The 24,520-nt window shown below is 45.3% G+C and overlaps 1 protein-coding gene across 2 annotated transcripts; it reads left to right on the forward strand.

The window, feature by feature from the left end:
• The first annotated feature begins 1,408 nt into the window (after positions 1-1,408).
• LOC144125152 (excitatory amino acid transporter 2-like) lies at positions 1,409-23,428 on the forward strand. 2 transcript variants are annotated; one of them, XM_077658280.1, is made up of 11 exons: positions 1,409-1,479; positions 2,114-2,204; positions 8,500-8,764; positions 9,512-9,722; positions 11,256-11,298; positions 13,174-13,276; positions 15,678-15,804; positions 17,668-17,901; positions 19,539-19,733; positions 20,072-20,206; positions 22,994-23,428. In XM_077658280.1, exons 2-11 carry the CDS (start codon positions 2,142-2,144, stop codon positions 23,145-23,147), a joined length of 1,530 nt encoding a protein of 509 aa, XP_077514406.1. In that variant the 5' UTR covers positions 1,409-1,479; positions 2,114-2,141; the 3' UTR covers positions 23,148-23,428. The 2 variants fall into 2 exon arrangements, with proteins under 2 accessions (XP_077514406.1, XP_077514405.1); XM_077658279.1 differs by lacking the exon at positions 1,409-1,479 and adding an exon at positions 1,802-1,939.
• The last annotated feature ends 1,092 nt before the right edge of the window (positions 23,429-24,520 follow it).

The following is a 24,520-nucleotide window of genomic DNA, read 5'->3' on the forward strand; positions in this document are numbered from 1 at the left end:
CTATGTTCAGCGTTTTTTTTTCGTGCGCGCGTAAAAAGTTGTAATGATCGAGATTACAATGCCCTTTATTGACTGTCCAACTGCCCTTTACTAACTGGTCAATAGATAACTAATCAAACAAATTCACCATTTTAAGTGCTTAAACGCGACTATGCAGCGTTCGATTGCTCAGGAACTCGCTATTACTGACAAGGCCACAGTTTTTCTTACTCTTGCAAAAAAAGCTCGGAAAGAGTACACGGGAGGCGCAAGAACCTGAAGCATGCACGAACAAAAAGAAATGGCTTCTGCCTTGTACTGCCAACCTGTCAGGTTACTCTGCATTCTATGCCAGTCCATCTCCCGCATCGGGAAACGGCACCACGCGGCTGCTCACGACTAATTAACAACCCCTGGAAAGCAGCGGCAAAAAGAAAGACAGTCGTCGTACAGCCGCCCATTCCTAATTGTTCCCAGAATCGGGCAAAGTTTCGACAAACAACGGCATGGCGTCCAGGTATGCGAGGCACAAGTCAGAAAAACGAGGAGAATGTCCTCTCGTCGGCCGTAATACATCATCATCATCATCGTCGTCGTCATCATCATCATCATCATTCTATAATCAGCCCAACTGCAACTACGTGCACTGCAGACTAAAACCCTCCCCCACTGGTCCCCAGTTAACCCTGTGGCATGTGGTCGCTGTACGCGGGTCCCTACTGAGGTGAAGGTAACGGCTCTTTTGCGCCCACAGTGCTCACGTACCTAAATGGCATTCACAGTAATGCTGTCCGCCCCTGCCCTCGCCTTCTCGGTGATATGTAACGTTTGTGCCACAATTTTCTTCATATTGCGAGCAGTGTGTGAGTGTACCCACACCTCCTTCGCGAGTCCGCTCATCTATCACCGCTGCATGGGACAGCCAGACATTTGAGTGAATGAACAAGTACTGTCTTGGCAAAAAAAATAATAAAGACACACTAGTAGATAGACTCAGAGACGCAATATTCGCGCTCGGGCCAAGCGGTCGACCTGGAGGCTCTTCCTCAGCTAGGGTGCGCCTCACAATGGGCGTTCGCCGATCAATCACCTTGGGCGGCGCCGCAGCTCTTCTAGCCGACCTGCGCTAATTGTCTCGTGGGGCCGCGCGGTCTACCCGCAACGTCTCGGACGTTTTGTGGAACATCTCCGTTCCAGCTGCTTCGCAAGCGTCGTCGCTCGTACGGCTGTCTCCTAAACGCGTGAGCAAGGGCTTCGACCGAAAGTTTCTCAGGATTCTCAGCTCGTCCTCCCCCGGACTGAATGGTGGTTGCGAAATCAACGTGTCTTCTGTCGAGAAGCTTGGAGCGGAGTTCGTCTCTCCTTTCTTTTTTTTTTCTTTTGTACGTTGCTTCGTGGCCCGCAAAGACGGTCCGCTTTTCCGGGAAGTGCAAAGCGACCCGGTGCTCCTCATCCCACAGCAGCGCCGTTCACCGAGCTGCTTAAGAGAGCATCGAAAAGGTACGCGTCTTTCGTTCTTCGCGAGCCGTGCTCTCTTGTCACGGCAGAAGCAACACGGTGGACCATCGTCTAATGCGGGCGTCGTCCCCGTCTTGCCTTCCAGACAGCAGCGAAGCGTTTAGACTATAAACGCGAGGAAGACCTTTACACTGCCGACCCCTTATCTGGACACCTGGTTTTAGCTGGCCAAAGCTACAAGCAGCGGCGGTATCTCTGTAGGAAGCGGGTTGGACAATCACTCGACAGCGCATAAGCTTGTTGTGTTTACGTCGTCTTGTTTCTGGCGACCTCCACGCGTGGAATTGTCTGGAAGGAACTAAAAAAAAAAGAAGAAACGGAGAAGAGACGGTAGAGGGGGAAAGGACTGTGAAGTCGGGCGCCTTCGACAACCACTGCAGCATTAACCGTCGATACGTTCGGCAAGGAGCAGCACGAAGAGGCGAGGACTGGCGCCGTCTTGGTGGGTGTCGTGGACGTCATCGGCTCGATTATATAGTATTACACTTAGGTTTTTGTGACACATAGTGTGACACATAGTGTGACACTTAGATTTCGTTGGGTTTTGCCGCGTGTGTCCCAGTTTTGCGTCCACACTTTGGAAGACCGACAGCGGAATTTCGATCTGCTTTTCCAGAGAAGACGTCCCTTCGATCACCTTAGACATGGTGCCCGCAGTGGCTACAAGTGCCGAGTCAGCAGGCGGTTCATCCAGACATCCTGACAGCGTAAGTTTAGAACGTCTATTTTCGCTCTCTCCCCATGCTCCTCCTTTATTGAATTCTCTTGTCTGTATGCGTTGAGTACGATTATTTCATCTGAACTAACGGTCGTCTTTTATGTGATACACACTCCGTGACGCTTGAAAGATGCCAAACGCTCGAGTATATTCAGCACTGGTCGTACTGACACGATGCGAAAGTGGAGATTCTCGCGGTGCACTGTCAACGCTTAATAGTGTATTCTCTGATTTAAAAAAGCAACTACAAATACATTCATGTTATTAACCTCCGTGCTCTGCGATAGTGCGGCTGAGGTAACATTTATTGGAGGCTCATTATGTTTGACCGAACCCGTAAAGCGCAATCAGCTTGTGACGCACGTATATAAACATAACGCAAAATTCAAATGTCTACCGATTTTTACCGTATAAACCCAGGAAGAAAGATATTATAGATATTCCTCTGACATCGACACAGAGAAAACTTTTTGTCGTTCCCGTACATGCTTCATTTAACTTTTTTAATTTCGCCTCTCTTACTTTTTACTTCCTTTTATTGCCCTTCTGGGTTGAAAGATAATTTGAAAATTTCAGTGACTGTTCAAGATATCGGTTGTATTTTATTCAATGACTTCCGCTGTTAAATATGTCCATAGACATGACATGTTTTCTACTACACTTGTTAATGTGTAGATATAGTGTGTTACAGCAAACGGTATTGGTCGCCAAGTAGCTGCAAGCACAAGCACTTTTCTTGGCGGCTTTTTAGGATGGCAGCCCTGATGTCTCTGCCAGTTGGCAGGACGAAGGGTTCTTTTGCAACCGGTGGAAAACTCACGCGTGGAAGTACCTTCTAACGAGCAAATTCAATTCTTACAGCAGTTTAAAAAGCCGAGAAAAAATTTTGTTGGCGTATAGTTTTCACTGATTGATTTAAACATATTTTTATATTTCTGTTTGCTAATAAATGCGGAACACCTGTGAAAACCCGTTATTCTTTAACACACACAGGAGGTCACAAGGAATTTTCGCAGTATCACGTTTGCGGTAGCGCTGTACTAGCTCCTGTTGGCGCAAAGATAGAAACGGCTCTTGCAGCAGTGGAAAATTGTCTGCGCGACAACCAGCAGCAGGACCAAGGAAACTGTCGTCTCATTTCGGGACGGTCAGGAATACAGGATTTTCGGTCGCCGTGTTGAGCTCGCATGTTATGGCCAGTTCCTGCACAATCAAGTCCAGCTTTCTCGGACGTCACTTTTTATTGTGAGGCAGGTCTGGAACACTGCTTGCACTGTTGGGAACATATTGATTGGAATGGTAGAACCTTCCGATACATAGCAAAATCTTGCGTTTAAACTTGGTCCTTTTGTCGCAGTGGGTTGTCTGCTAATAAATGCAGAACACTTGTGAAAACCCGTTATTTCCGCTGTTAAATATGTACATAGACATGACATATCCTCTACTGCACTTGATGTGTAGAGATAGTATGCCACAGTAAACTACACTTCGTTTATCTCTGTCCGTTATAGACAATGAGTCCTTGTTTTGCTTTCTTTTTTCAGTTGTGGCCCAATTTAAGGCAATCAATAAAGTAGGAGATTTAAAAAAAATGATTCCCGGGTATAGAAAGACGGCGTTGGTCTCGTAAGGGAAAGAAAGAGCAGTGAAGGCACTGCACGGAAGAAAAGACAATATTCTAGGCAGTGGTTCCTTTATGCTGCTCCTAATGTGCCTGGGTGCCTTCGGCACAGTTTGATGACAAGCACCCCTTAGTCACCCAGGTTCAAAATTCGCTGAGTGCTTCACCTGTACTCCTTTAAAAAAAAAAACGATTTTCTCTCTTTAAGGTGAAAGCAGTGCTAAGATGAAACCATTCTCACTCTCTCAAACACTCGTCTGCACTGCAACGAAATTCGGGAGAGACACAAGGTTTCTTTGCCGAGATATTTTTGTGGTTTAATTTCACTCCGTAATCGAAAACCTCTCGCTAAATACCGTATGTCAAGGCAGAAAAAAAAGTAATCGAACTTGCTTCGAGGACTATGTATGAGGCGGACTCAAGTGCGTAGTAGGTACAGGCGCGGACAAAAGTAAACAGAGCACGCTATTGTCTTCACACATTTTTTCACACGTTAATAATAATAATTGGTTTTGGGAAAAAGAAATGGCGCAGTATCTGTCTCATATATCGTTGGACAATTGAAATTGCCAGCTATGACGCATGCATGCTGGCAATGGAAGCCAATGCTCTCTCTCATGGGCAAACAGTGCTTCTTTATTTAAGATATGAAGGCGTGATTGCACTTAGAACAAAATAGCGTGCTCCGCTTACTTCTGTCTGCATGTGTACAGCCCCCGTCAGCCCCGTGGCAGCCCTGAAAGTGACTGCCACGGGAAGAACAAAAGGAAACCAGTTTGTAAAATTGATCACGTCTAATAATGACCACGAATAACTCAGAATAACTCAACAAAGATGAAAAAGACTTCTAATGATTAAGCAAAGAGCACAGAAAAGTTGAGCAAAGAACGTTAGTGAGCAAAGAAATACATAGCACTGTATATAAGAAAGTATGAAAGGAAAATAAGAAATAGAACAGAAGCAATTAAAACCAAGGACAAGACTTAATGCTAACGCATTCTCATTGCATTCTGATAATTAAGCGCCCCGTAGTTTTTGTTCTTTTTAGGCATGTTGTTTTTTATTTCTTCTTTTTTACGAAGTTATCTCTTCCAACATCCAAATCAATCATGCAAGTGAGAAACATTGTTCCATTCCTCAGCCCAGGAGAAGTGCTAAGACCATCCGGCTAGGAGGCCGTGTTCTGTTACTGAAGTGACACTGTTGACAGCACAGTGACACCGTTCACTAGAGACAATAAACCTGTTCCTCGGTCCCATTGATAGAAGGGCGCGCGCGTGTGTCTCTCCTCTTCCGAAAAGGCCATGCGCCAAAACAGGCTTCACACCTACAGCGTCTGCTATACTGCTGTTCGACGGAGTTTATTGACTCGAGATAAGAAGACGGCGCTTACGCAGTACGCGTCTCGACAAGATCTTTCTTTATTATTTTTTTTTTGCTGATGTAAAGTGTCCGTCTTCGTTTTATGCGCGTAATTTTCTGTACAAGAGATTTGCAGATGAGTCAGCGCTAATAGTTACTTTTGCACGTGTCTCTGTCTCCCAAAATGGATTAGTTTGTTTCGCTCTCACTCTCACACAAGTAAATCATGCACGTACGCGGGGGGGAAAGTGAGCACTACTTGCGTTTTTCTCTTCATTGTGGGTTGTCTTGTGTTTGCGCTCACCCTTTAACTTAAGAATGCCATGCGCCAACTAGCCTCAACCGACACTTAATTGAAAAGTATAAGATATCCAAATCAGAACGGTGCCTCAAATGTTTGGCACTGACTTCATTTGACAGTGCGCGTGTATTTTTCACAAACAAATCTAAGAAAAAATACTTTTTGCACAATTTTATTACATCCTTTGACAGGCTTCAGTTTTCGTCACATTTTTAAGCTTACCACTGCGCTTTTCGACCATTGTTTTTTTCGAGTTGAGGGCGTGCGCCATGAGCTGCAACTCAGCATGACAATATCATCAGCAGATTAGAGGTTGCTAGAGAATTTCCCTTTACTCTGATGTCAAATTCTCCCCAGTCTAAGTCATACCTTTGGTGAATAACGGCGTTGAGATAGTGTCTAGCTGCCAGACATCCTTTCTCATTCGTATTCCCTCTCTGCTTGTGCGCAAGACTATGGTCAGTGTGCATGTCTTTCTAGACACTTTCTGCCATGTGTAAACATGCTTCCTGAACACCCTAGTAATGCACTGTTTTAATGACTGTTCATGTTTGAATCAACTGAATCAAACGCTTATTTGTACTATATGAAGGCTCCAAAGGGAATAGAAATTTCTGTTGTAACGATGGCCCGCCGTGGTGGCTCAGTGGTTAGGGCGCTCGACTACTGATCCGGAGTTTCCGGGTTCGAACCCGACCACGGCGGCTGCGTTTTTATGGAGGCAAAACGCTAAGGCGCCCGTGTGCTGTGCGATGTCAGTGCACGTTAAAGATCCCCAGGCGGTCGAAACTATTCCGGAGCCCTCCACTACGGCACCTATTTCTTCCTTTCTTCTTTCACTCCCTCCTTTATTCCTTCCCTTACGGCGCGGTTCAGGTGTCCAACGTTATATGAGACAGATACTGCGCCATTTCCTTTCCCCAAAAACCAATTATTAATATTATTATGTTGTAACGAAAACAGAATTAGGGTAAGCACTTTAAACAACTCAGGAAAAGGCTGGCTGCGGGAGAAGATCTAGAAGAAAAAGATCTAATAAAAGGCGGCAGAAACATTTCACTACCAAAGCTTGCAGAACTATATTCAGAATGCCTCATGTCCACCTCAACTCTGTAATCACGCTGGGGATAGCATTCAGCAAGCTGGAAACAGGTTTTATATTTGTGGATGTGTGCGTGCGTGCGCGCGCGTGTGGGGGGGGGGGGGGTGAGAGAGAGTGGGGGGAGGGGGCGGAGAAAATACTGATACACTGTTCATATACCATTTTCATTAACGCGCAGCAGCATGGCGACAGGGCACAGAAAAACTCGAACACAAACAAGGGCTTCTTGGTCTTCACGTCTTTCTGAGCCTTGTCCTCGTGTTGCTACGCGTTGCTGAAAACGATGCAACACCAACTAGTCCCACAACCTGCCCTATGCTCTTTTATGTCGGGCAGAGTCTTTTCTCGTCATGTTGCCAACTGTACGGGCAGCGTACAATACGGCTCAACAATGCAGCTTTAGATGCCTGCGTAAAAACAGCAGCGTAGCATAACATGTTTGCGAGGTAGTCGAAAAACGCAGTGGGAGCTTTTGGCAAGGGAGCACAACATTCGAGCAAGAAACAGTGAGATGATAAAAATCTCAAGTGTTGTTCACCTCCTCTGTCTACGGAGTAGCACGTGTCGCCGGTTCCGGCTGGGCACGTGTGTACTTGATAATCTGCGCAAAGACAGCCAGGGAGTCGCTCTTTGGCTCTGGTTCTTAAGAGGTAGAGCATAGCTCAGTATGGCTAAGCGCTGCGCGATCAGATGTGGTCTTTGTGTAAGGCTTCAGCGCGAATGAGTATGCGCCTCTCAATGAGCAGCGACAAAAATAAGATGTAACAATTTTTAATATACAATTAATTGAGCCCGAGAGGGGCAAGAGGATTCAGTTGATTTCTAGTGATATATTATCTACTCCATGTCGAAAGGGGGGGGGGGGGGGGGGAGGGGCAGCTGAAAGAGGCCGCAGGAGAAGAGACCATCACAAAGTCTGTACTGCTAGGCATTTTTTCTAATCTCGTTATGAAAAGCCCTGGAAGATGAACGATTCTATCAACTGAGCTGGAAGGCTCACACTGTCGAAAAGGTGCCATTAACTTGTTTTGGCACATGGTGCAGACATCTTTAGTATAGCGTAGCGTCGATATAGTCTGAACCCTAAGCACCCTCAAAACATGGAGGCAGACATTTTGAGCATAGCGTAGCCTCCATTATAGTTTGCATCCTCAAAACTGTTACGGCTGTTAAGGACAGGGTTAATTGGAGAGACTTGGGAGAGGCATTCGCACCTGCAAGTGGGCGTAGTCAGGCTGATGATGATGATGATGATGATGATGATGATGATGATGATGATGATGATGATGATGATGATGATGATGATGTACCACATGTACGCCTCGTTGACGAAAGCTTTAGTGGAACGTGGTGGCCTCTCCATGCAAGAAATACTCTGGTGCCATCTATGACAAAAACTAAAAGTACATCGCCGGCGATGCGCGGGGAGCGTTGCTTTTCGTTGTTTTTTTTTCATATTATGTAGTCGTACTCTGTCCAGGTGGGCCTTACCCATTCGCCACTGCGTGTTAGAGTTCTCGGGAAGGAGGGAGCATAGTCTGTAGAGTGATCATCGCTATTTTTTTTCGGCCCCAGATGAAACAGTAATGTCACGAGGTCTCAGTTGTCTTTTTTTCAGCGTAGATGTTAATTTCATCGACGGAAGATAAGAATCCCTTAACACTGCAAACCATAATTGCGTCTCCCTCTTCTACGTTTTTGCTCGTGTGGAAAGATGCCTTCGTGTAGCTGTGCACTTTCTATTTCTGTTAATCTAGATTGTGTGGATTACAATAGTCATAGTTAATCTAGATTGTGTGGATTACAATAATCGTAGTTAAGAATAGTGTCTTTTTGTGATCTGGTGGTTTTATTCACTCTATGACGTCATTTTGTCTACCTTTGCTTCGCACGTGCAGAAAGAAGCAATCAGGCAACTGGAAGAGTGCTGCGAAGACCTCAAGAAAGTGCCGTTCGCTACCAAGCTGCGAAATTTCGCCAGAAAACAGTTCTTCCTACTCTTGACGCTAGGCGGTGTCGTCGCCGGCGTGGTGCTGGGTCTGGGCCTGCGCCAGGCGAACCCGAGCCAAGAAACCATCGTGCTACTCGGCATGCCCGGCGACGTGTTCATGCGATGCCTGCGCATGCTCGTTCTGCCCATGATGATCGCCAGCATCGTTACAGGTAAAGCAGATGCGAAGCTGAAAATGAAGTGGCGATGTCGCTTGGAACTAGTGGCCACATAAATCTCAACGAGAGGAAGCAGTGTGCAAGATTTTCAGCATGAATTGACATTATTTTCACTCTGCACTCTGAGCTCTCATTGCTGGCAGCGACAATGTGAATGAAGTTTACTTCGGTTAAAAATAAAGTTAGATTCGTATCGTTGCAGGGAAAGTTCTGGTCACCTTGGTCCTCTTCAGAGTGCTGAAAGCCCCAATTTTTCTAATCGTGAGACGTGTCTAGACTAGAGACAAGACATTATTTTGCTCATGTTTTATGGAGGTGACCATCACGATAATAATGAAAACATGATATGGCGGGAAGTGTGGGCTTGAGGGATGGCATAATAGTCGACAGACGACGGTCATACCTATGGGGGTCTCTGTAGTGACATTACATTTTGTGACATTTCGAGTGGGGGAATGAGATTACTGTCTGCATGAGAACCGAAAATCAACTCCAGATACGACATGTATCTTCCTGGCCAGCAAAAATACGTTATTTTGTTGTTTCATCAAATGCGCGCTGTTCCCACTCGCTTTGCGATAGCACTGGATGTATTAGTCCGAGATTTAAAGGCCAAATAAGATCCCTTCAGCAAAAAAAAAGATGTTTTTTCCCCTTTGCTGCCGCATATATGGCAGCCGTCATATTAGCTATGGCTACTGTGCAAGGTAACCTCATATTGTCTCCTCTGTCATCACTCAGGAAGCGCAAACCTGAGCGGCAAGGCGAAGGGCAAGATGGCTCTGCTGACATTTTCCATCTTCATTAGCACCAGCTTTGTGTCCGCGTTGATTGGCCTGTGCTTCGTGACCACCATCCATCCGGGAAGCCCCGAGCTCAAGTCAGGGCTCGACTTTCAGAACGAAGTCAAGGCCAACCCGCAGCTTATGGACACTTTCTTGGACCTTATCAGGTGACTCTGGAAGCATGCCATTTGTTTCCAGAGAATTTATAGCTTCAGTGTTAAGTTGGGGTTAATGGTCATGTAACATGTTCCTTGCCTTGGACACAGACAGTGAAGCCCCTTACATAATGTCGCTGAAGCCGTTAGAACTATAAGTAAAACAAAGTGGTTCTTGCTTGCCATGCAAAGTGATGTGTTGGAACAAAATGATCATACTTCCTAAGTTTACCATAAAAACTTTATTCTTAACTCTGCGTTTCGATATATACGCTGATATCAACGACTTTACCTAAACTAATCGACAACGATCACTGTGTAAAAGGTGCAAAGAGATAAAATAGAAAGGAATTCAATCTTCTATCTTATTTTATCTTATCTTCAATTTTTTCAAACTAAGCTTAGGCTCATGACGAACAGAATTGACGTATTTGAGAACATTCGAAAAGCTCGCACTACACGGAGCTTACTGCTAGGCCTTTCAAACTTACAGTGCTCGCGGCCAGCTATGTGTCAATGCCGCCTATTTAATTTTAAAAATACATTATGGAAAGGTTTCGTGCATTTTACCTATTTCATCACTTTTAGATAAATACTCAAAGGAGTTTTAACAGCAGATTCTTTGAGGCAGGAACCAGTGGCCATGATGAGCGAAATCTTTTTCACAAATTTAATTAAAGATTTCAATGTTCTAGCTCTATTCAAGATTATGAAACTAATATCGCTACGGCAACAGGTACTGCACCGTGATACAGATGCTCTACAGGGCAATATAAAACTAATAAAACTGGGCGTCGTTGTATCCTGCTGTAGTGACTCAACAATTGTATAAGGCTTAGAGAAGAGACGTCTAGCCGACCGGAAAAGCCTTATCATTATAACGAACTCAAGGCACTCTCTAGCAGACGCCATCAGGCCTTATAAATATCAGGACACCTCAGTTGTAGTCACTCTCGGGGAACGCATTTTTTACTGCTGCTTCCCACAACGCGGCCACCGCAAGTCCTCGGGAGATTCGCTGCCTGGTTAAAGCCCCTCATAACCAATGACCGGTTCATGCACCGTGTAAGGCAGGGGTGTAAACACTCCGTCGCTGCGACGCATTGGCCTGTTTACGTCTGTTAAGGGGCCTACTAAATTCCACGTGTATCATTACATTGTGAGCTCTCATTCTCACTTGAGTCTGTTTACCAGACCATCACCCTCGCCCTTTCCGTTCTAAGTCCAGCAGTGCTTCGGAACTAGCAGGAGTAATGGCACCTTGCGAAATTATTCACAAGCAGGGCGGGAGCGGCTGACAAGCGTTAATGTCTCTGCAGCCATGCTCCCTGAAAGCTGCCTCGCTGCCCGGCCACAACATGAAGTTGGTGGCAGGAACTTCGTCTGCTCATCATTTTATGATAGGGGCAGCGTTTTGTTATTGACACAGCTAGGCCTGCATACGAATGCCGGAGTGACTTTCGTCTTAATTTCTCGCTGCGTAGCTAAATATTCGCCAGCCGACACTGACTGCACGTTTCTGTTCTTTTTTTTTTCCTTTTTCAGAAATGCATTTCCGGAGAATCTGGTGGAAGCCTGCGTTGAACAGGTGATCATTTGTCTTCTCAACAGTAGATATGTTAGGATCATTATCCACTGTAACAAAAAGGACATGCAGTAACACATTCCCACAAGGTTTTCTTCAAGACACATCAGTATCAGCAATGATGTGATGTTGCGTTTTAACTGAAGAACGTTGAAACTACGTGTCACCGAATCGGGAGTCAGGGAGGCGATCTTGTTTCTTCTCTTCGCTAAATATTCATGAATACTTAAAAAAATAGCAATGAGATGAAAAATAACAAGAGCGGAATAAAAATTGTTCATATTAAAAGGGGGAAGAAATCTTCCTTTTTTCCTGAGCATTAATTTTTTTTTTAGAATTTGGCAATAAGAATTGTTCGGTTACAGTTCTTCCTGTTTTTGGATGCAACAACTTCATTAAAATAATGTACTGGGGCCGGTATAAAAATACCAGACGAAGGCAGCATTTAAGGTGTTTCCAATGCTTAAGCAGATGGGAAAAAAAGCGAATTCGCAGGGACCGCTGTGAATTATATTTTTAATTCTGATTTCAATAACGAGTTCCACAAACAATTTTATGTGAGACAGATGAGGTGCCGATAACGTGGTTAACAACAGAAAAAATGGTATAGCAGAGATATTTTGCGGTAATTCTGATTGTCTTTCTCAGAAATACTCTCCATACTACGCTTTTCTCCCAGCATCAACCTTTGAATCTCGGGTGTCTGCGTGTGCCCACTGATTTTCCAGAGATACACGCTTTTATCTTCCATTTTGGTCGGCTTCTCTGAGGTGAGATGTTTGATAAAATGGGCCGGTTAACATCGTCGTCTGGGCTAGTTGGTCACTCATCGTGTAAAATGGCGACGCAAAAGAAAGGGGAAGACTTTAAAGAAACATAGACCACAGGATAAAATGGGTCTTTGTTTACACCTCGTGCTGACCAAGAACATTGTCTAAGGCTCTTTTTGGCCAACTGCCATTGCGCCGTTACGGTGTAGTGCCTTTGGTATCACCTGCGACACAGAGTGCAAAAATGTGAATAATTTTTGTTTCTGCTAGAATAATTAAGTGTTATATGGTGTGATATTAGCTATTAATTATGAGCATAGCTTCAAAAACGGTATTTTTCAAAGTATTTATCAAAGGAAGGTGAACGTGTCGGCGGCCAAAGACGCTGGATGCATACTAAAATAGATATTCGTTGAAAAACTAACGCTAAGAAACATAACACTAAGCAAGAACTCCAGCGCAGAGAGCACTTTCACCTGACTACTTCGTCAATACCTTAGACGTCGTAACTTTTTGCTTCCTGTAAATCAAACAGGTCGCCCAGGGCGTACACACATTGACCGACAATAACACCTTGTTTTAGTCGTAAGATGGTAACTCTACCGTGCCAAAATATTTGTTTTCCATATCTGTAACCTCTCATGTTCTAAATGAAATTGATTTTACCATGTATTTTTATCGTCGCACGTGCAACCAAGGTTTATAAAATAATTGTTTGCATTTTATATATCTCTCTCCCTCTCTCTCATAATAATAACCAACGTGAAAGGAAGGCTCTGTGTGGCGCTAGTTGAATTTCTCACAAAAATGAGCTAGTAACTGGAATTTTTTCGGCTCTGTTGTGGAAGGTGATAAGCTCTCAATAATTAAAAAGCCAAAAATTAAAGGCAATTGTTATTAGTCGACAGTTATTTTCTGTCTTCATCAGTCACAGTATATCTGGCATTCGCGTAGGCATGTGAACCTCCCGAACTTTTCATGTCCTTTTCAAAAAAAAAAGAGGGAAGTCATTTAACACATCTTTTTTCTTTATTCTCTTCTAGTTATCATATTTATTTCTTTTTATTTACTTTAATTCTTAATTTATAATTATTTTCTTCCTCTATAGGGATACACATCGTATGAGAAGAAAAACCTCTCCATCAGTGGGGAGCCTCCGAAAGAAATCTTGAAGAGAAACTGGTCACGGAGGACAGGCACAAACTCATTAGGTAAGTGCGCACGCGCTGCTTAGAGCTCAATAAACCTGCTCCTACTTTGGCTAAGTTGAGTAAAAATGAGTATATTGAAGTAATGGGCAATATTGCATGTCTCAGTGTGTATATCCCCACTGATCACCAATCACAATTACGAAAATTCCCTGATATATATATATTTTTTCCTATAAGTTCAGCACCTCTCTTGAAACGTGACAGCTATCACACTTCACTTGAACCTCGCTACAACGAAGTTGGAGGGGCCCGGTGATTACTTCGTTATAGCCGTAGCTTCGTTATAGCCTGTGATGACCGAGCTTCCGATGGGAACCGTCATTCCTTCGTTACAACTATTATCAGAGCGAAAAGCTCTGCTCTCCGCATGCAAAGCTCAAGGTCAAAACCGCTTGTCAATGACCTTCAACCAGGAGGAGAGGCGGAAGTGTGGCTGCGACGTCAGATCACGTGCCTCGCTCGCTGCCGTGCCGCAGTTGCGCTCACTCCTCGCCGCTGCCTCCCTCGCCTTGAGTAACACTTGCGTCATGCCACCGCTCGCCGAATCACGTGCTCAGAGTGGAGAGGGACAAAATAAAGAGCGGCTTCCTGGCACAGCCTCGCTAGACGACATCATGGCTGAACAGCATGCCGGGTCCTCGGGGCAGACGATTTGCAATCGAAGGCAAGCAGAGTCGGATCATCCGACTGATGCAGCTCGGAGACAAGCTGCGTTGCAGCGAAAACGTGGGGCGTACGATGCAGAGACGGATGAAGAACGAGAGCAAAGACTGGAGAAACGTAGTCAAAATGTGTGTGAATGTAAGGAGAGAAAGCGCTTAGCCGAGGTCACTGCCTTAGCTTCGCTTGCGGAGAAGCCGAGGCAAACCCGAAGCAAAACCGTGCCTAACCTTGCTTAACCAGGCGTAGCCGAGCTCATCGCTCGTCTTACTAGGTTCCACCGGGTTGAGCCTCGGCCAATCTTTTCGCTATAAACCGTTTCGTTATAACGAGGATCGAGCCTACATAGTTACTGGCTACCATTTTTAAATGTGTTCGCATTAGAAGCCACACCGTGAACAAAATGCCCGGAGGTGTAGCGTTAGTGCACTTTCCACCTAACGCCTGCCACAGTGAGCAGATAAAAAGTGGGGAGAGAAAATCCCTCTGTGCGCTTGTAGGGGAGAGGAGTAAGTGTACGCAGTGTGGCTGGGCTCATCGTGAAGCAAAGGTGGCGCCCGGCGTAGTGTTGTGTACACATGCCACCTGCCATAGTAGCTACACGGAAGAGCCACCTACTACGGTTGGCAGGTGTAAAAGTGGAGAAAATATGTAGAGAAGATAGGAAGTTTAAGAGAAGCAATTCAAGTCAAGAATAAGACCTAATGCTTGCGCATTGCCAACGCATAATAATAATTAACTGTCCTCGCAATGTTTTAATGCGATAGCACTAGGAACGCTATGAAAGCGATAACGGTCACGCGTCGGCGTGACGCCTCCACCTGCCAACCAATAGTAGGTGGTGTATATAGGGATTTCTCTCTCTCCATCATCCACCTGTCAACCGATCCTTCTCACCCCCGCCACCTATAGGGGAGCGGAGGGAGACGTCGGACGAAGACTGACTCAGCAAAAATGAAAATGACTAAGAAGAAGACTCAGACAACAGCAGGTCTACGTGCGAAATAGACAGCCTCCCGAATAACTATCTATGCAAATATGAGGCTTGCGGGAGGTATTCCTCCTATCATTGCTCGGGAAGAGCAACCTATGTCTCACAAGCCCCGTCGGTGACTGTGTTAGAAACAACCACCCGGCAGTGCAGTGTCGCATCGCTTAGCACCTGCGCACTGTGTCTTTGATGGTATGATAACTATAGCTGTGATCTAAAAATGTGACACGCTTTGCGTAGTTGCGTAGTCAGAATTGGGATAGAATCAGAATCGGAATAAATCGGTGAGGGAAAAACAATAGGCTCTGAAATGGAATAGAGTCAAAATTGGAATTTAATCAGAATTGAAATAGATCGGAGAGTGGAATAACACTGGCATCGTATTTCCTCCGCATCAATCTAACTGATCCTGCATGTTTTGTTCGTTCTATTATAACAAGCTACGTCAAAGAATCATGTCTCTTGAGTCTTTTCTTCGAGTACATTTTAATGCCCCAGTGAAATACACTAAATCAAGTTTTAAATTTTTGTCATTTGCTCATTATGCTTACATTTTTCGAGTGTTTAAACAAGTGGGTGTCAGTTAAAGCATCTGTGCTGCGTTAAATTGAGCAAGATTTCCTGACCGAGCTTAATGCGTATTATTTACCATGAGGTCAATTAATTATCCAGAACATACAGCAGCGCATGTAGTCGTGCTTATGTCATAACCACAGTTGATGGCTTTTCTTTCTTTTTGTACTTTCCCAGGCTTGATCGTATTCTGCATCGTATTCGGTGGAGCGCTGGGAACACTCGGCAAGCCTGTCGAAGTCCTGAAGCAGTTTTTCGCGGGGCTGGACGTCGCCGTTATGAAAATTGTCTTCCTAGTCATGTGGTACGTGGCATGCCTTGCTTATTTGGACCAAGTAGAAGTGAGTGAGAACCCTTTCGCGTTATTTCAGTCGCATATGTGAATAAATTTTAGTGCATTTATAATGAGCAAATTTAATGCCTCTGAAAAAGGGAATAATGAGATCCTAGGGAAGAATTAAACAGGCTCCAAAAGCAAGACTGTCTGCCGACAAGCAGAAGGGACAGGCGAGTTGCTGCACGCTATTCTGTATTCCTTTCTTTATCATGATCATCATCAGCCTGACTACGCCCACTGCAGTACAAAGCCCACTCGCATACCTCTCCAATTAGCTTTGTCCTGAGCCAGCTGCAGCCACTGACCCCCGCAAGCATCTCAATCTCATCCGGCCACCTAACCTTCTGCTGCTCCCTGCTACGCTTGCCTTCTCTTGAACTCTACTCCGTTATCCTGCCTTCGCATTACATGCCCTGCCCAAGGCCATTTCTTCCTCTTGATTTCGACTAGGATGTTATTAAACCGCATTGATTCACTGACCCACTCTGCCCTCTTCCTATGTATGAACCTTACACCTATAATTTTCCTTTCCGTAGCCTAGTAAGCAAGCACAAAGTCCTTAAAATAGAAAACAGCGCAGTTTATGCATCCCTTGTGGCCCTGCGGCTCCAGAAGCCCCGGCCAAAGGCTCACAGACGCGGTTGCCGTACTAATTATGGTGCACGGATAGAAGACAGTTTTCTTTGCCACCAGCTTTCTTTCGTCTGCGAAGCTGGGCACTGTAGCTTAAAAAAGCAGCATAAAAGTTTAAAAATCAACCTGGCACTTCATGTGACAATCTTACGAATGCAAAAATAAAATGAGATCTCATGAATGAGACGTGCGAAAACAAAGGCTGCATTTGCTTGTTGTTGTTTTTTTTGTTGTTCTGAAATCGCTTCAATTGATTTGAGCTTTCACGCTATTCTACTTCGTATGCAACTTAAGTTCGCAACGCCACTTTCTTGTACAAACTTTAAGCAGTGAAGCCGATTCAGAGGACTCTGAGATCCATTCTTACGGACATGACTTCGCCTAAGGCGAAACACATATATATGACAAAATTCTTGTCGAAACTTCTGCACCGAACTCAGTTCCCGTCATGCTTAGTCATCGCTAGTTCTTATCAGCCTGCGTCTCCTCACCTTCTTTTTTATGTAGCTTGGATTTCGCTGTTATGAACTGCTCTTGACTTGCCTGAACCCGGTGCGCGATTGGTCCAACCCTGTTAAAGAAGAAAAGGCCGCCGAGGTGCCAGTCAATCATAAAACGTTCTTGCATGCAAGATACTCATGCGAATGAACTAGATGGTTATTTCTTCACTTATTCACGGAAAAATTAGGCGGACACTTAAGCTCCGCCTTAAAGGTACGATGCGACAGCGGTAACGGCTATCTGCGATTTTATTTCTTAATTCATACTTATTTCTAGTTACGCAACTGATTAATACACATCGGTAGGCAAACTAGACCACGAGATACGCCACAAGACGCACAAGATCTCCCCTTAACCAAGTCGAACAAACGTGCTTCAGCGGCCTAGAGGTACCGTGTCTGACTCGCCGCCCAACGTTCAAAAATTCGATTTTCTGGCTAATTACCCAAAATCTCTTTTCAACGTAATTAAATTAATTTATATCCTTAGACGTCATAATGAGATTCCAGTCATACTACGACCTCGGAGTCCCAATTTATCTCGGGTTCAAATCATTTTCATTCTACAGCTCAAGGTGAGACGTCACAATACGCTCGACCAATCGTGAGTAATTAGTGTGTCAACGCGCACGGCTTTCCCTCGGAACGTCGGCTCTGACGCTGCAGCGTTAAAATCTGCGCACATCTTTTTACGCAGGATGACGCCCGTGGGAGTGATGAGCCTTCTCTGTGAGCGCATCCTGTCCGTCGGGAGCATCTTGACGCTGTTCCAGCAGATGGCGCTACTCGTCGTCACCATCCTTTCCGGTCTGGCCGTCGAGCTGTTCGTGGTCGAGTGCCTGCTTTACTTTGCGGTGACGCGGAAGAACCCTTTCCGCTTCCTCGGAGAGCTGGCCTACGTGGGACTCTGCGCTTTCGTCACAGCGGCCAGGTGCGACGTTCGTTGCACTAAATCTAGCCTACGGAGAATGCGTGGCAGAGTCGAGGACACTTCGGCGCTCCTTAAAAGGACATTTAAGATAGTTCCATCCGAATACTGTGCTGAGTAAATATTGATTATCTCGCTGTTTCTGGCTATATTGGAGCTTGCCCGGCTACAAAAGACGCGTTTGTCGCCAAGAAAATTGGATTTTAAAATTTTCCCGGCGGTTTATAGAAACTAATGACACCCTTACCGAAAAGGACGGGTTGCCACCGTTTTCAAGTGAACGGCGTGGCGGCCGCGTATCCTCAGAGATCAGCACGGAAATCCGTGTCGACGAACTCATTATACTTGCGAGATCGACCTATGATGACGACAGCTGTATTTTGTTTTTCGGTTTCATGTTGCACGCAGGCATAGTGGAGATTTAAAAATGCATCGGCTTTCAAATGACGTTCATACTTTAAAATTCTGGTCTCTGACTAGCTCTACTTTTGGCGACGAAAGGACGACCTCACAGGTACATTGTGAAACGAGAAAGCTACAATGAGATTTGTTTGCATGCATTCCTAAAGGCCGCATACCCTGAACTTTTACCCTCCTAGAGCTTCTCGGAATTATTTCGAAGCAAAAGAGTCGCAACCGTCTATGCGCATTTCTTAGTAAGTCCTTCAGCCATCGCGGGAATTCCACGAAAATAAGACCTCTATTTGGCTTCGCTAACGTTGAGTTCGAAAACGTGGATTGTGCCTCGAAATCAGCAGCTGTGCCGGAATGCTGTCCTCCGTGCGCAGATTAAAATAACTATTTAATAGAGCGTTTTTTCACTTCTTCAGTAAAGTTAACACAAGTGAATGTTCGGTGTTAGGCCGGTATGAAAACTTTCACATCATTTCTTCGAAACCTGCCTCGAGAGAAATCGCATCCTTACGGATGAGTCGACGTTTTATGCCCAACCATAACCGAACCAAACACGAAACTTCATTTTCCTGACATTCCTTCGTCTCTCCGTGGTGGATGAGCTATCGAAGCGCCACTTTTCTTGTATTGTCTCTAGCGCCTCTAATATTTCTATAATAGCACCTTCAGGTAATTTGTCTACGGTTACACCCCTATCCCCTTAGTCCGGCCGTCGGCACCGTCATCGCACCTTGTTAACGTCACAGATCGGTGTCGGTCTATACTTGCACAACGTGAACCTCAACTCTTTCGTCTATAGTCACTCCTTACAACGTTCTCTGGGAAGTAGCTGAGGTGTTTCATATTATCAGAAAAAGTAAAGGGTGCCTGAGTACGCCATCTGTTACATTATCGCTTCGAGAAATCAATATGCTACATAGTGGGTAGCGGTTCTGCAGATACACACGTGCTTTTAAAGGAGTTTCTACCTTGTACTAGCACTAGGAGTCTTGTTGACATTGCGCATGTGCGCTGTTTTTTCATGTGTGTATATATGACGTGCTTCTTCCTAATAAAAAATCAGTTGTAAGATCAGCGCTGGTTTTTGGGTCTCGTCTCTTACTTGGTCCCTGTGTGTTTTCGCTGTTGAACCACCACCATGCATCAACACCAACTAGCCCAATCTGCGGTTCTTCTACGGAAGTCCGTGTTTGTTCTCACATCACCACCCGCCCTTGCACGTGCAGTGCTCCCGTGATGCCCTTAACGTTCAAGTGCCTCGAGGAGAACTGCGGCCTGGACAAGCGGGTCACGCGGTTCGTGGTGCCCGTCGGCGTCACGGTCAACATGAATGGCACAGCACTCTTCATCACGGTGTGCAGCATCTTCATCGCTCAGCTCAACGACATCGTCCTGACGTCGGGAGAGTACTTCGCCGTCATGTGAGTACTCCCACTCGATGTCGCAGCTTCGCCCATGAGGCATGTTTCGTCTATCTCTGTGTGAGTAGGCTACAGCTTTTCGCACAGCGAGTCTTGATAGCTTTTTGATAGCCTCATGATCGTCCTGCCTGATACTGAGCCGGTTTAAACTATTCAGCAATGAGTAGCAATAAACACATTGAAGGGGTGCTATTGGACAGTAAGACGGCGATGAGGCAATAGTAACGTTTCATTAAAAACAAACAAACAACCTTTCTGCCCTTCCCGAGATGAAGTGAGGGCACGAGCTTTACCGCAGAACCCCCCCCCCCCCTCTCCCCCCCATTTCTCTGGCGCAGCATCACGGCGACAGCAGTCAGTGTGGCGACCTCATCTGTGCCCAGCTCGGCACTTTTCCTCATGGTGATGGCCCTGTCGGTGATCGGGGCGCCGGCCAGCGACATCAGTCTCCTCTTCACGGTCGAGTGGCTCTTGTAAGTACACAACGCCTATCTGTCGCAGAGCTAGGCACACACTCCCGCCGGAGTTCCGCGTTAGGAAGAGGTTAGCAGCCTGTAAGACATCGGACAAGTGGAGCTGCTGTTGTTAGCGACGCTCTTGGCAAAGATAAGTCGTGTGACGTCACGTTGTACAAGAGGAAGGGGGTAGAGGCGTATCAGAGGTCCTGCACCCTCCGCCCTCCTCCTCTCTGCATTTTTTTTCCCAAGCTCACTTGAAGGGTGCGCCATTTTGTTTTTTACAGCGTCTTACATGGACAAAAAACTAAGCTGGAGCTTCGGGACTCTTTGGTCCCCCTACTGCAAAGCCCGATACTAGACAGGCTTGGCCACAACCTGCGTTCACGCAGGAGCTCCAGGCGCACCTCATACACTCAGTTCCAATATTGTGAGGAAAAAAGCGCGCAGTGATCTAGGGCTACAGAGCTTTATAGACTGACTTTTTTTTCGATTCAAAAATCGATATTGGACCGCCCTGATCATGCTTTCGAACACCCCATTGAAACGTGCCACCACACTGTGGTAAATAAAGAGCCAGCCTAATTGTGAATTTGAGCCAATTATCAATCATGTAAATATAATTTTTATAGTAACTGGCATCAGCGGCGGCTGACAGTCTTTTCCAGTGTTCCACAAACGATTTTCTCTCTGTTTTGATCTCCCTGTATTTAAGATTTTTTGAAAAGGTTCGCTGAGAGGTACGCACGCTATATAGCCCAACGCGAGAGTGAGGATTGATGAAGAAGGCGTAATACGCAGTAAAAGCAAGGTGGGATATGCAGGAGCGAACGAAAAAATGCACGGCACAGAGTGCGAAGAAAAGAGAAAAACCAACCGCGAAGCACAAAGGAGGATCTCAGATGAAGAGCACATAGCACGTGAACATAGCCTAGAGATGAAACCTAACAGGGAAATAAAGCATCCTAAACACCGTAACAAGAACCATATCTTATAGCAAGCTAACAAGAAACATGGCAAACGATGGCAAAGGGATACGTCGCTCACGCTAACATAATAGTCGAGGATAACAAAGAAATTTGCGATCTGTTAAGATAGGCCCCATGCCCAAAACCTGAAGCAGGCTCGAAGGGTGGTCAGGCACTAAAGATAAGAACACATCGAAACAAGCAAAAACCTAGAGATGTATCAGATGCTTCGATGTAAAGCCGCCTTAGAAAAAATAAGAAAGTTCATGTGCTTTTTCGATTTACATATGTGAGATTCTCGTGTTGGCTGCGTGTTTTGTAGCGTGAGCTACACTGGCCGAGGTTGAACAGTTTCGCGTGGCTCCTGGAGAGCCGTGCTGCGCATGCGCGAGGAGCAGAGACGTCACACGGCGCACAGCTGCCACCTGATGCTCAGCGAAGCTCACGCTACGTATATCCTGGCATATCCGAGCTAAACCACTGCTAATATTTTATTGTTTTGTATTTTGTATTTTGTGATTTGTATTGACCGTCTGCTTCCGTTTTCCGGTGCATCGCACCGTGATTTTATCACGTCTCACTCAATCCTCGCTCTCGGGTCAAACTTTATATACAGAATGATCAAAAATTTAAAAAAGTAAGAATTCAGTAATTATAAAATAGAAACAATAGAGCGATGCGGTCCTTCGCAGAAATGAATAGAGAAACAAGGATTTTTTTTTTTTTTACGAAAACGTTTTTTACCCCATTTGTCACTGAAAGGTGGCGCTGTAGCACCACTGTCAAATGCACCTGTGCTTTTCGACGTCAATACGTTTCTTTAAAATTTTGACTTGGTCAGTGACCCTGTGTTTTTATTATTCTGCGGACTTACTTGAAAACCTCATCGTACTACTGTCGCTTCCTTTTTGAATTATTGAATTTTTACTTTTCTGTGACTTTTAAATCGCCCCGCATACGGGTAGTTGGCTATCTAGTATTTGAAAAAGTTGGAAGTTAGTGCTCTGTGTGCATAAGTTCAGGTGTCTTCCTCGGATTTGTCGAATTTCTTCGTCTGTCGAACCATGTCAGACGAATTACCCCAACTTTTGCATGCCTGGGCTAAGGCAAATTTTACAGTCTATATTCTTTTCATTGAAGATACTAGGCCTGTCGACTGATAATTTGTGAGCTGGTTTCGCGGTACCAGCCATATCTCTCCTGCACGCGTGGATCCTGAGTTTACACCCTCTACTAAAATCCCCCTCTTAAAAATGAAAAAACTGAAAGCAGAGCCCTTTTTTATTGCGTAATGCCAGGTAGAGTGCGAACATAAGGATATAAAAGAAGGAACAGGATTAACCATAGCAATTTCCGCAACTTCTGCGAATAGCAGGTAAAGTATGAACGAGGCTAAACGGCGAATTGGAATAAGCCGTTACACAACACCATTACAGCTGAGGTCGCAATAAATGAGTGAGGTCTATGATGAAAAAAAAAATCAATATTTCGCTGCGTAAAGAATAGTTAGAAAAATATTAAAGTGTCAAAGAGTGGCAGTGATAGTCCCTCCCCTGGTCACCTTTAGTGCGCGCACTACAAGACCCGCGAATGGACAACGCCCGCCTTCACGACACCAGCATGCGTGGTCTATTTCGACAGTGCTTGTTTCGGGCCAGCACATGTGACATTCTTACAGGCCTGCCCTTGAACACTGTCGTTTTCACATACGACATTCTACGCCAACGGCGACTTAATTTACTCCGAAGCCACCGCTTCAAACTTGAGGAGCTAGATGCATAATTCTAGTTACACTCGGACCTGATCACAACGGGCTCGCTTTTATTTTTGTATGCAGAGACCGTGCGAGGACGGTGAACAACTGCATGGGTGACTGCTTCACCAGCGCGTTGGTCGACCACATCTGCTTCCGGAAGAGTGGTTCCGAGCTCAGCGAAGTGATTGTCGCGGACGATGAAGCCACAGAAAAACTGCAGGACTCGGCAGTATGAGAAGAAGAGAAAACAAGCGACGACAGAGACCGACCCGAAGTACTGACTGGGCGCTATAGGCTGGCGCCAGGGAGAACAGTGTCGTACGCCAGTGACCATCTCCTGCTCTGCAGACCATCTCAGTTCCTACGACTCCAGTGCGTTCGTCCCTGTCGTGCATAGCGATAGTTCAAAGTCCTATACGAGTACGATGCAACGACGTTTCTCGTTTTTTTTTTTCACGTCATGTTCTCGGAAATTTTCTGCTGAATATATATTGTATTAAAAACGAGAAAATGTTACTTGAATCAATTTTTTATGCAACTTAGTCGATGTGGTAGGAGCGGATTGATCGAAGCGGCATTATTTGCACAAGCGCATGACCGGTTTGAACTAATGCATCAATCGCCTCTTTTACCGGGCAGAATTGACTTTTCGTGGTTTCCGTTTGAAGGTTGAACATAATCAAGACGTCTCTTCTAGTTCAAAAAATCATCTCCATAGGAAGCATAAGAGGGTTCTCGCACAGCTTCCGCCCTCACCGTTCGATCACGTTTCACGTGACACTCGCGGCAATACAAGACGCACTACGTCCGCCGCTATGGACGAGGATGGCGCTTCTTAACACTCTCAAAGTAAAGTTACACTCCACATAGATACCCCCGGACAGCTGTCGCTATACCTCAGTTCAATAAAGAAAAAAAAGTCGCCATGGCTCAGTTAGTAGAGCACCGGAGGGGTAATTCGGACGTCGTGAATTCGTATCCTACTGGCTGCATATGGCTGCTTTTTCTTCTGCTTTGCAACCAATTATCTTCAAGCGATAAAATATTGATATCTTAATCTTCATTGATCACCACAAACTTAAAAAATGAAAAATCCCCTATGCTTCCTGATTTCGGTGATTGTTGGCTTCCTTCAAGTATGCCATAACGAGCCCCTCTTTTCCCTTCCCTTGCCTGCTCCACTCCTGTTTAAAAGCACACTAGAACGCTGTCTGTCTAGTTTCTAGTTCTATGTCCATTTCTCGTGTTTAGAGCTGTTCGAATGCTGTGCAATTGAACCGCATAGGAAATGCACACAACAAAGCTCTAATGACTACGAATTAATAGCAAGGCAGCAATGTGGGCTAGTTGGTTGTACATTTTGGTTTGAATAACGCGCTACACACTAACAAAACGACACCGGAACGAAGGACACAGGACAAGTGCCTGTGTCCTTCGTTCCGGTGTTGTTTTGTTAGTATGTAGCGCGTTATTCAAACCAAAACGAGTTAATAGGATCCAGACAAACGCGTGGGACAAATGAAGCGAATAATTCATCCTGCAGTGACTAGTCAGGCCTCAACCTAACGCGATGCTTCAATTTTTTTTTCTTTACTTTAAGAGCAGTGT

This window comes from Amblyomma americanum, chromosome 3 (assembly GCF_052857255.1).
Source record: "Amblyomma americanum isolate KBUSLIRL-KWMA chromosome 3, ASM5285725v1, whole genome shotgun sequence".
Lineage (NCBI taxonomy): Eukaryota > Metazoa > Arthropoda > Arachnida > Ixodida > Ixodidae > Amblyomma > Amblyomma americanum.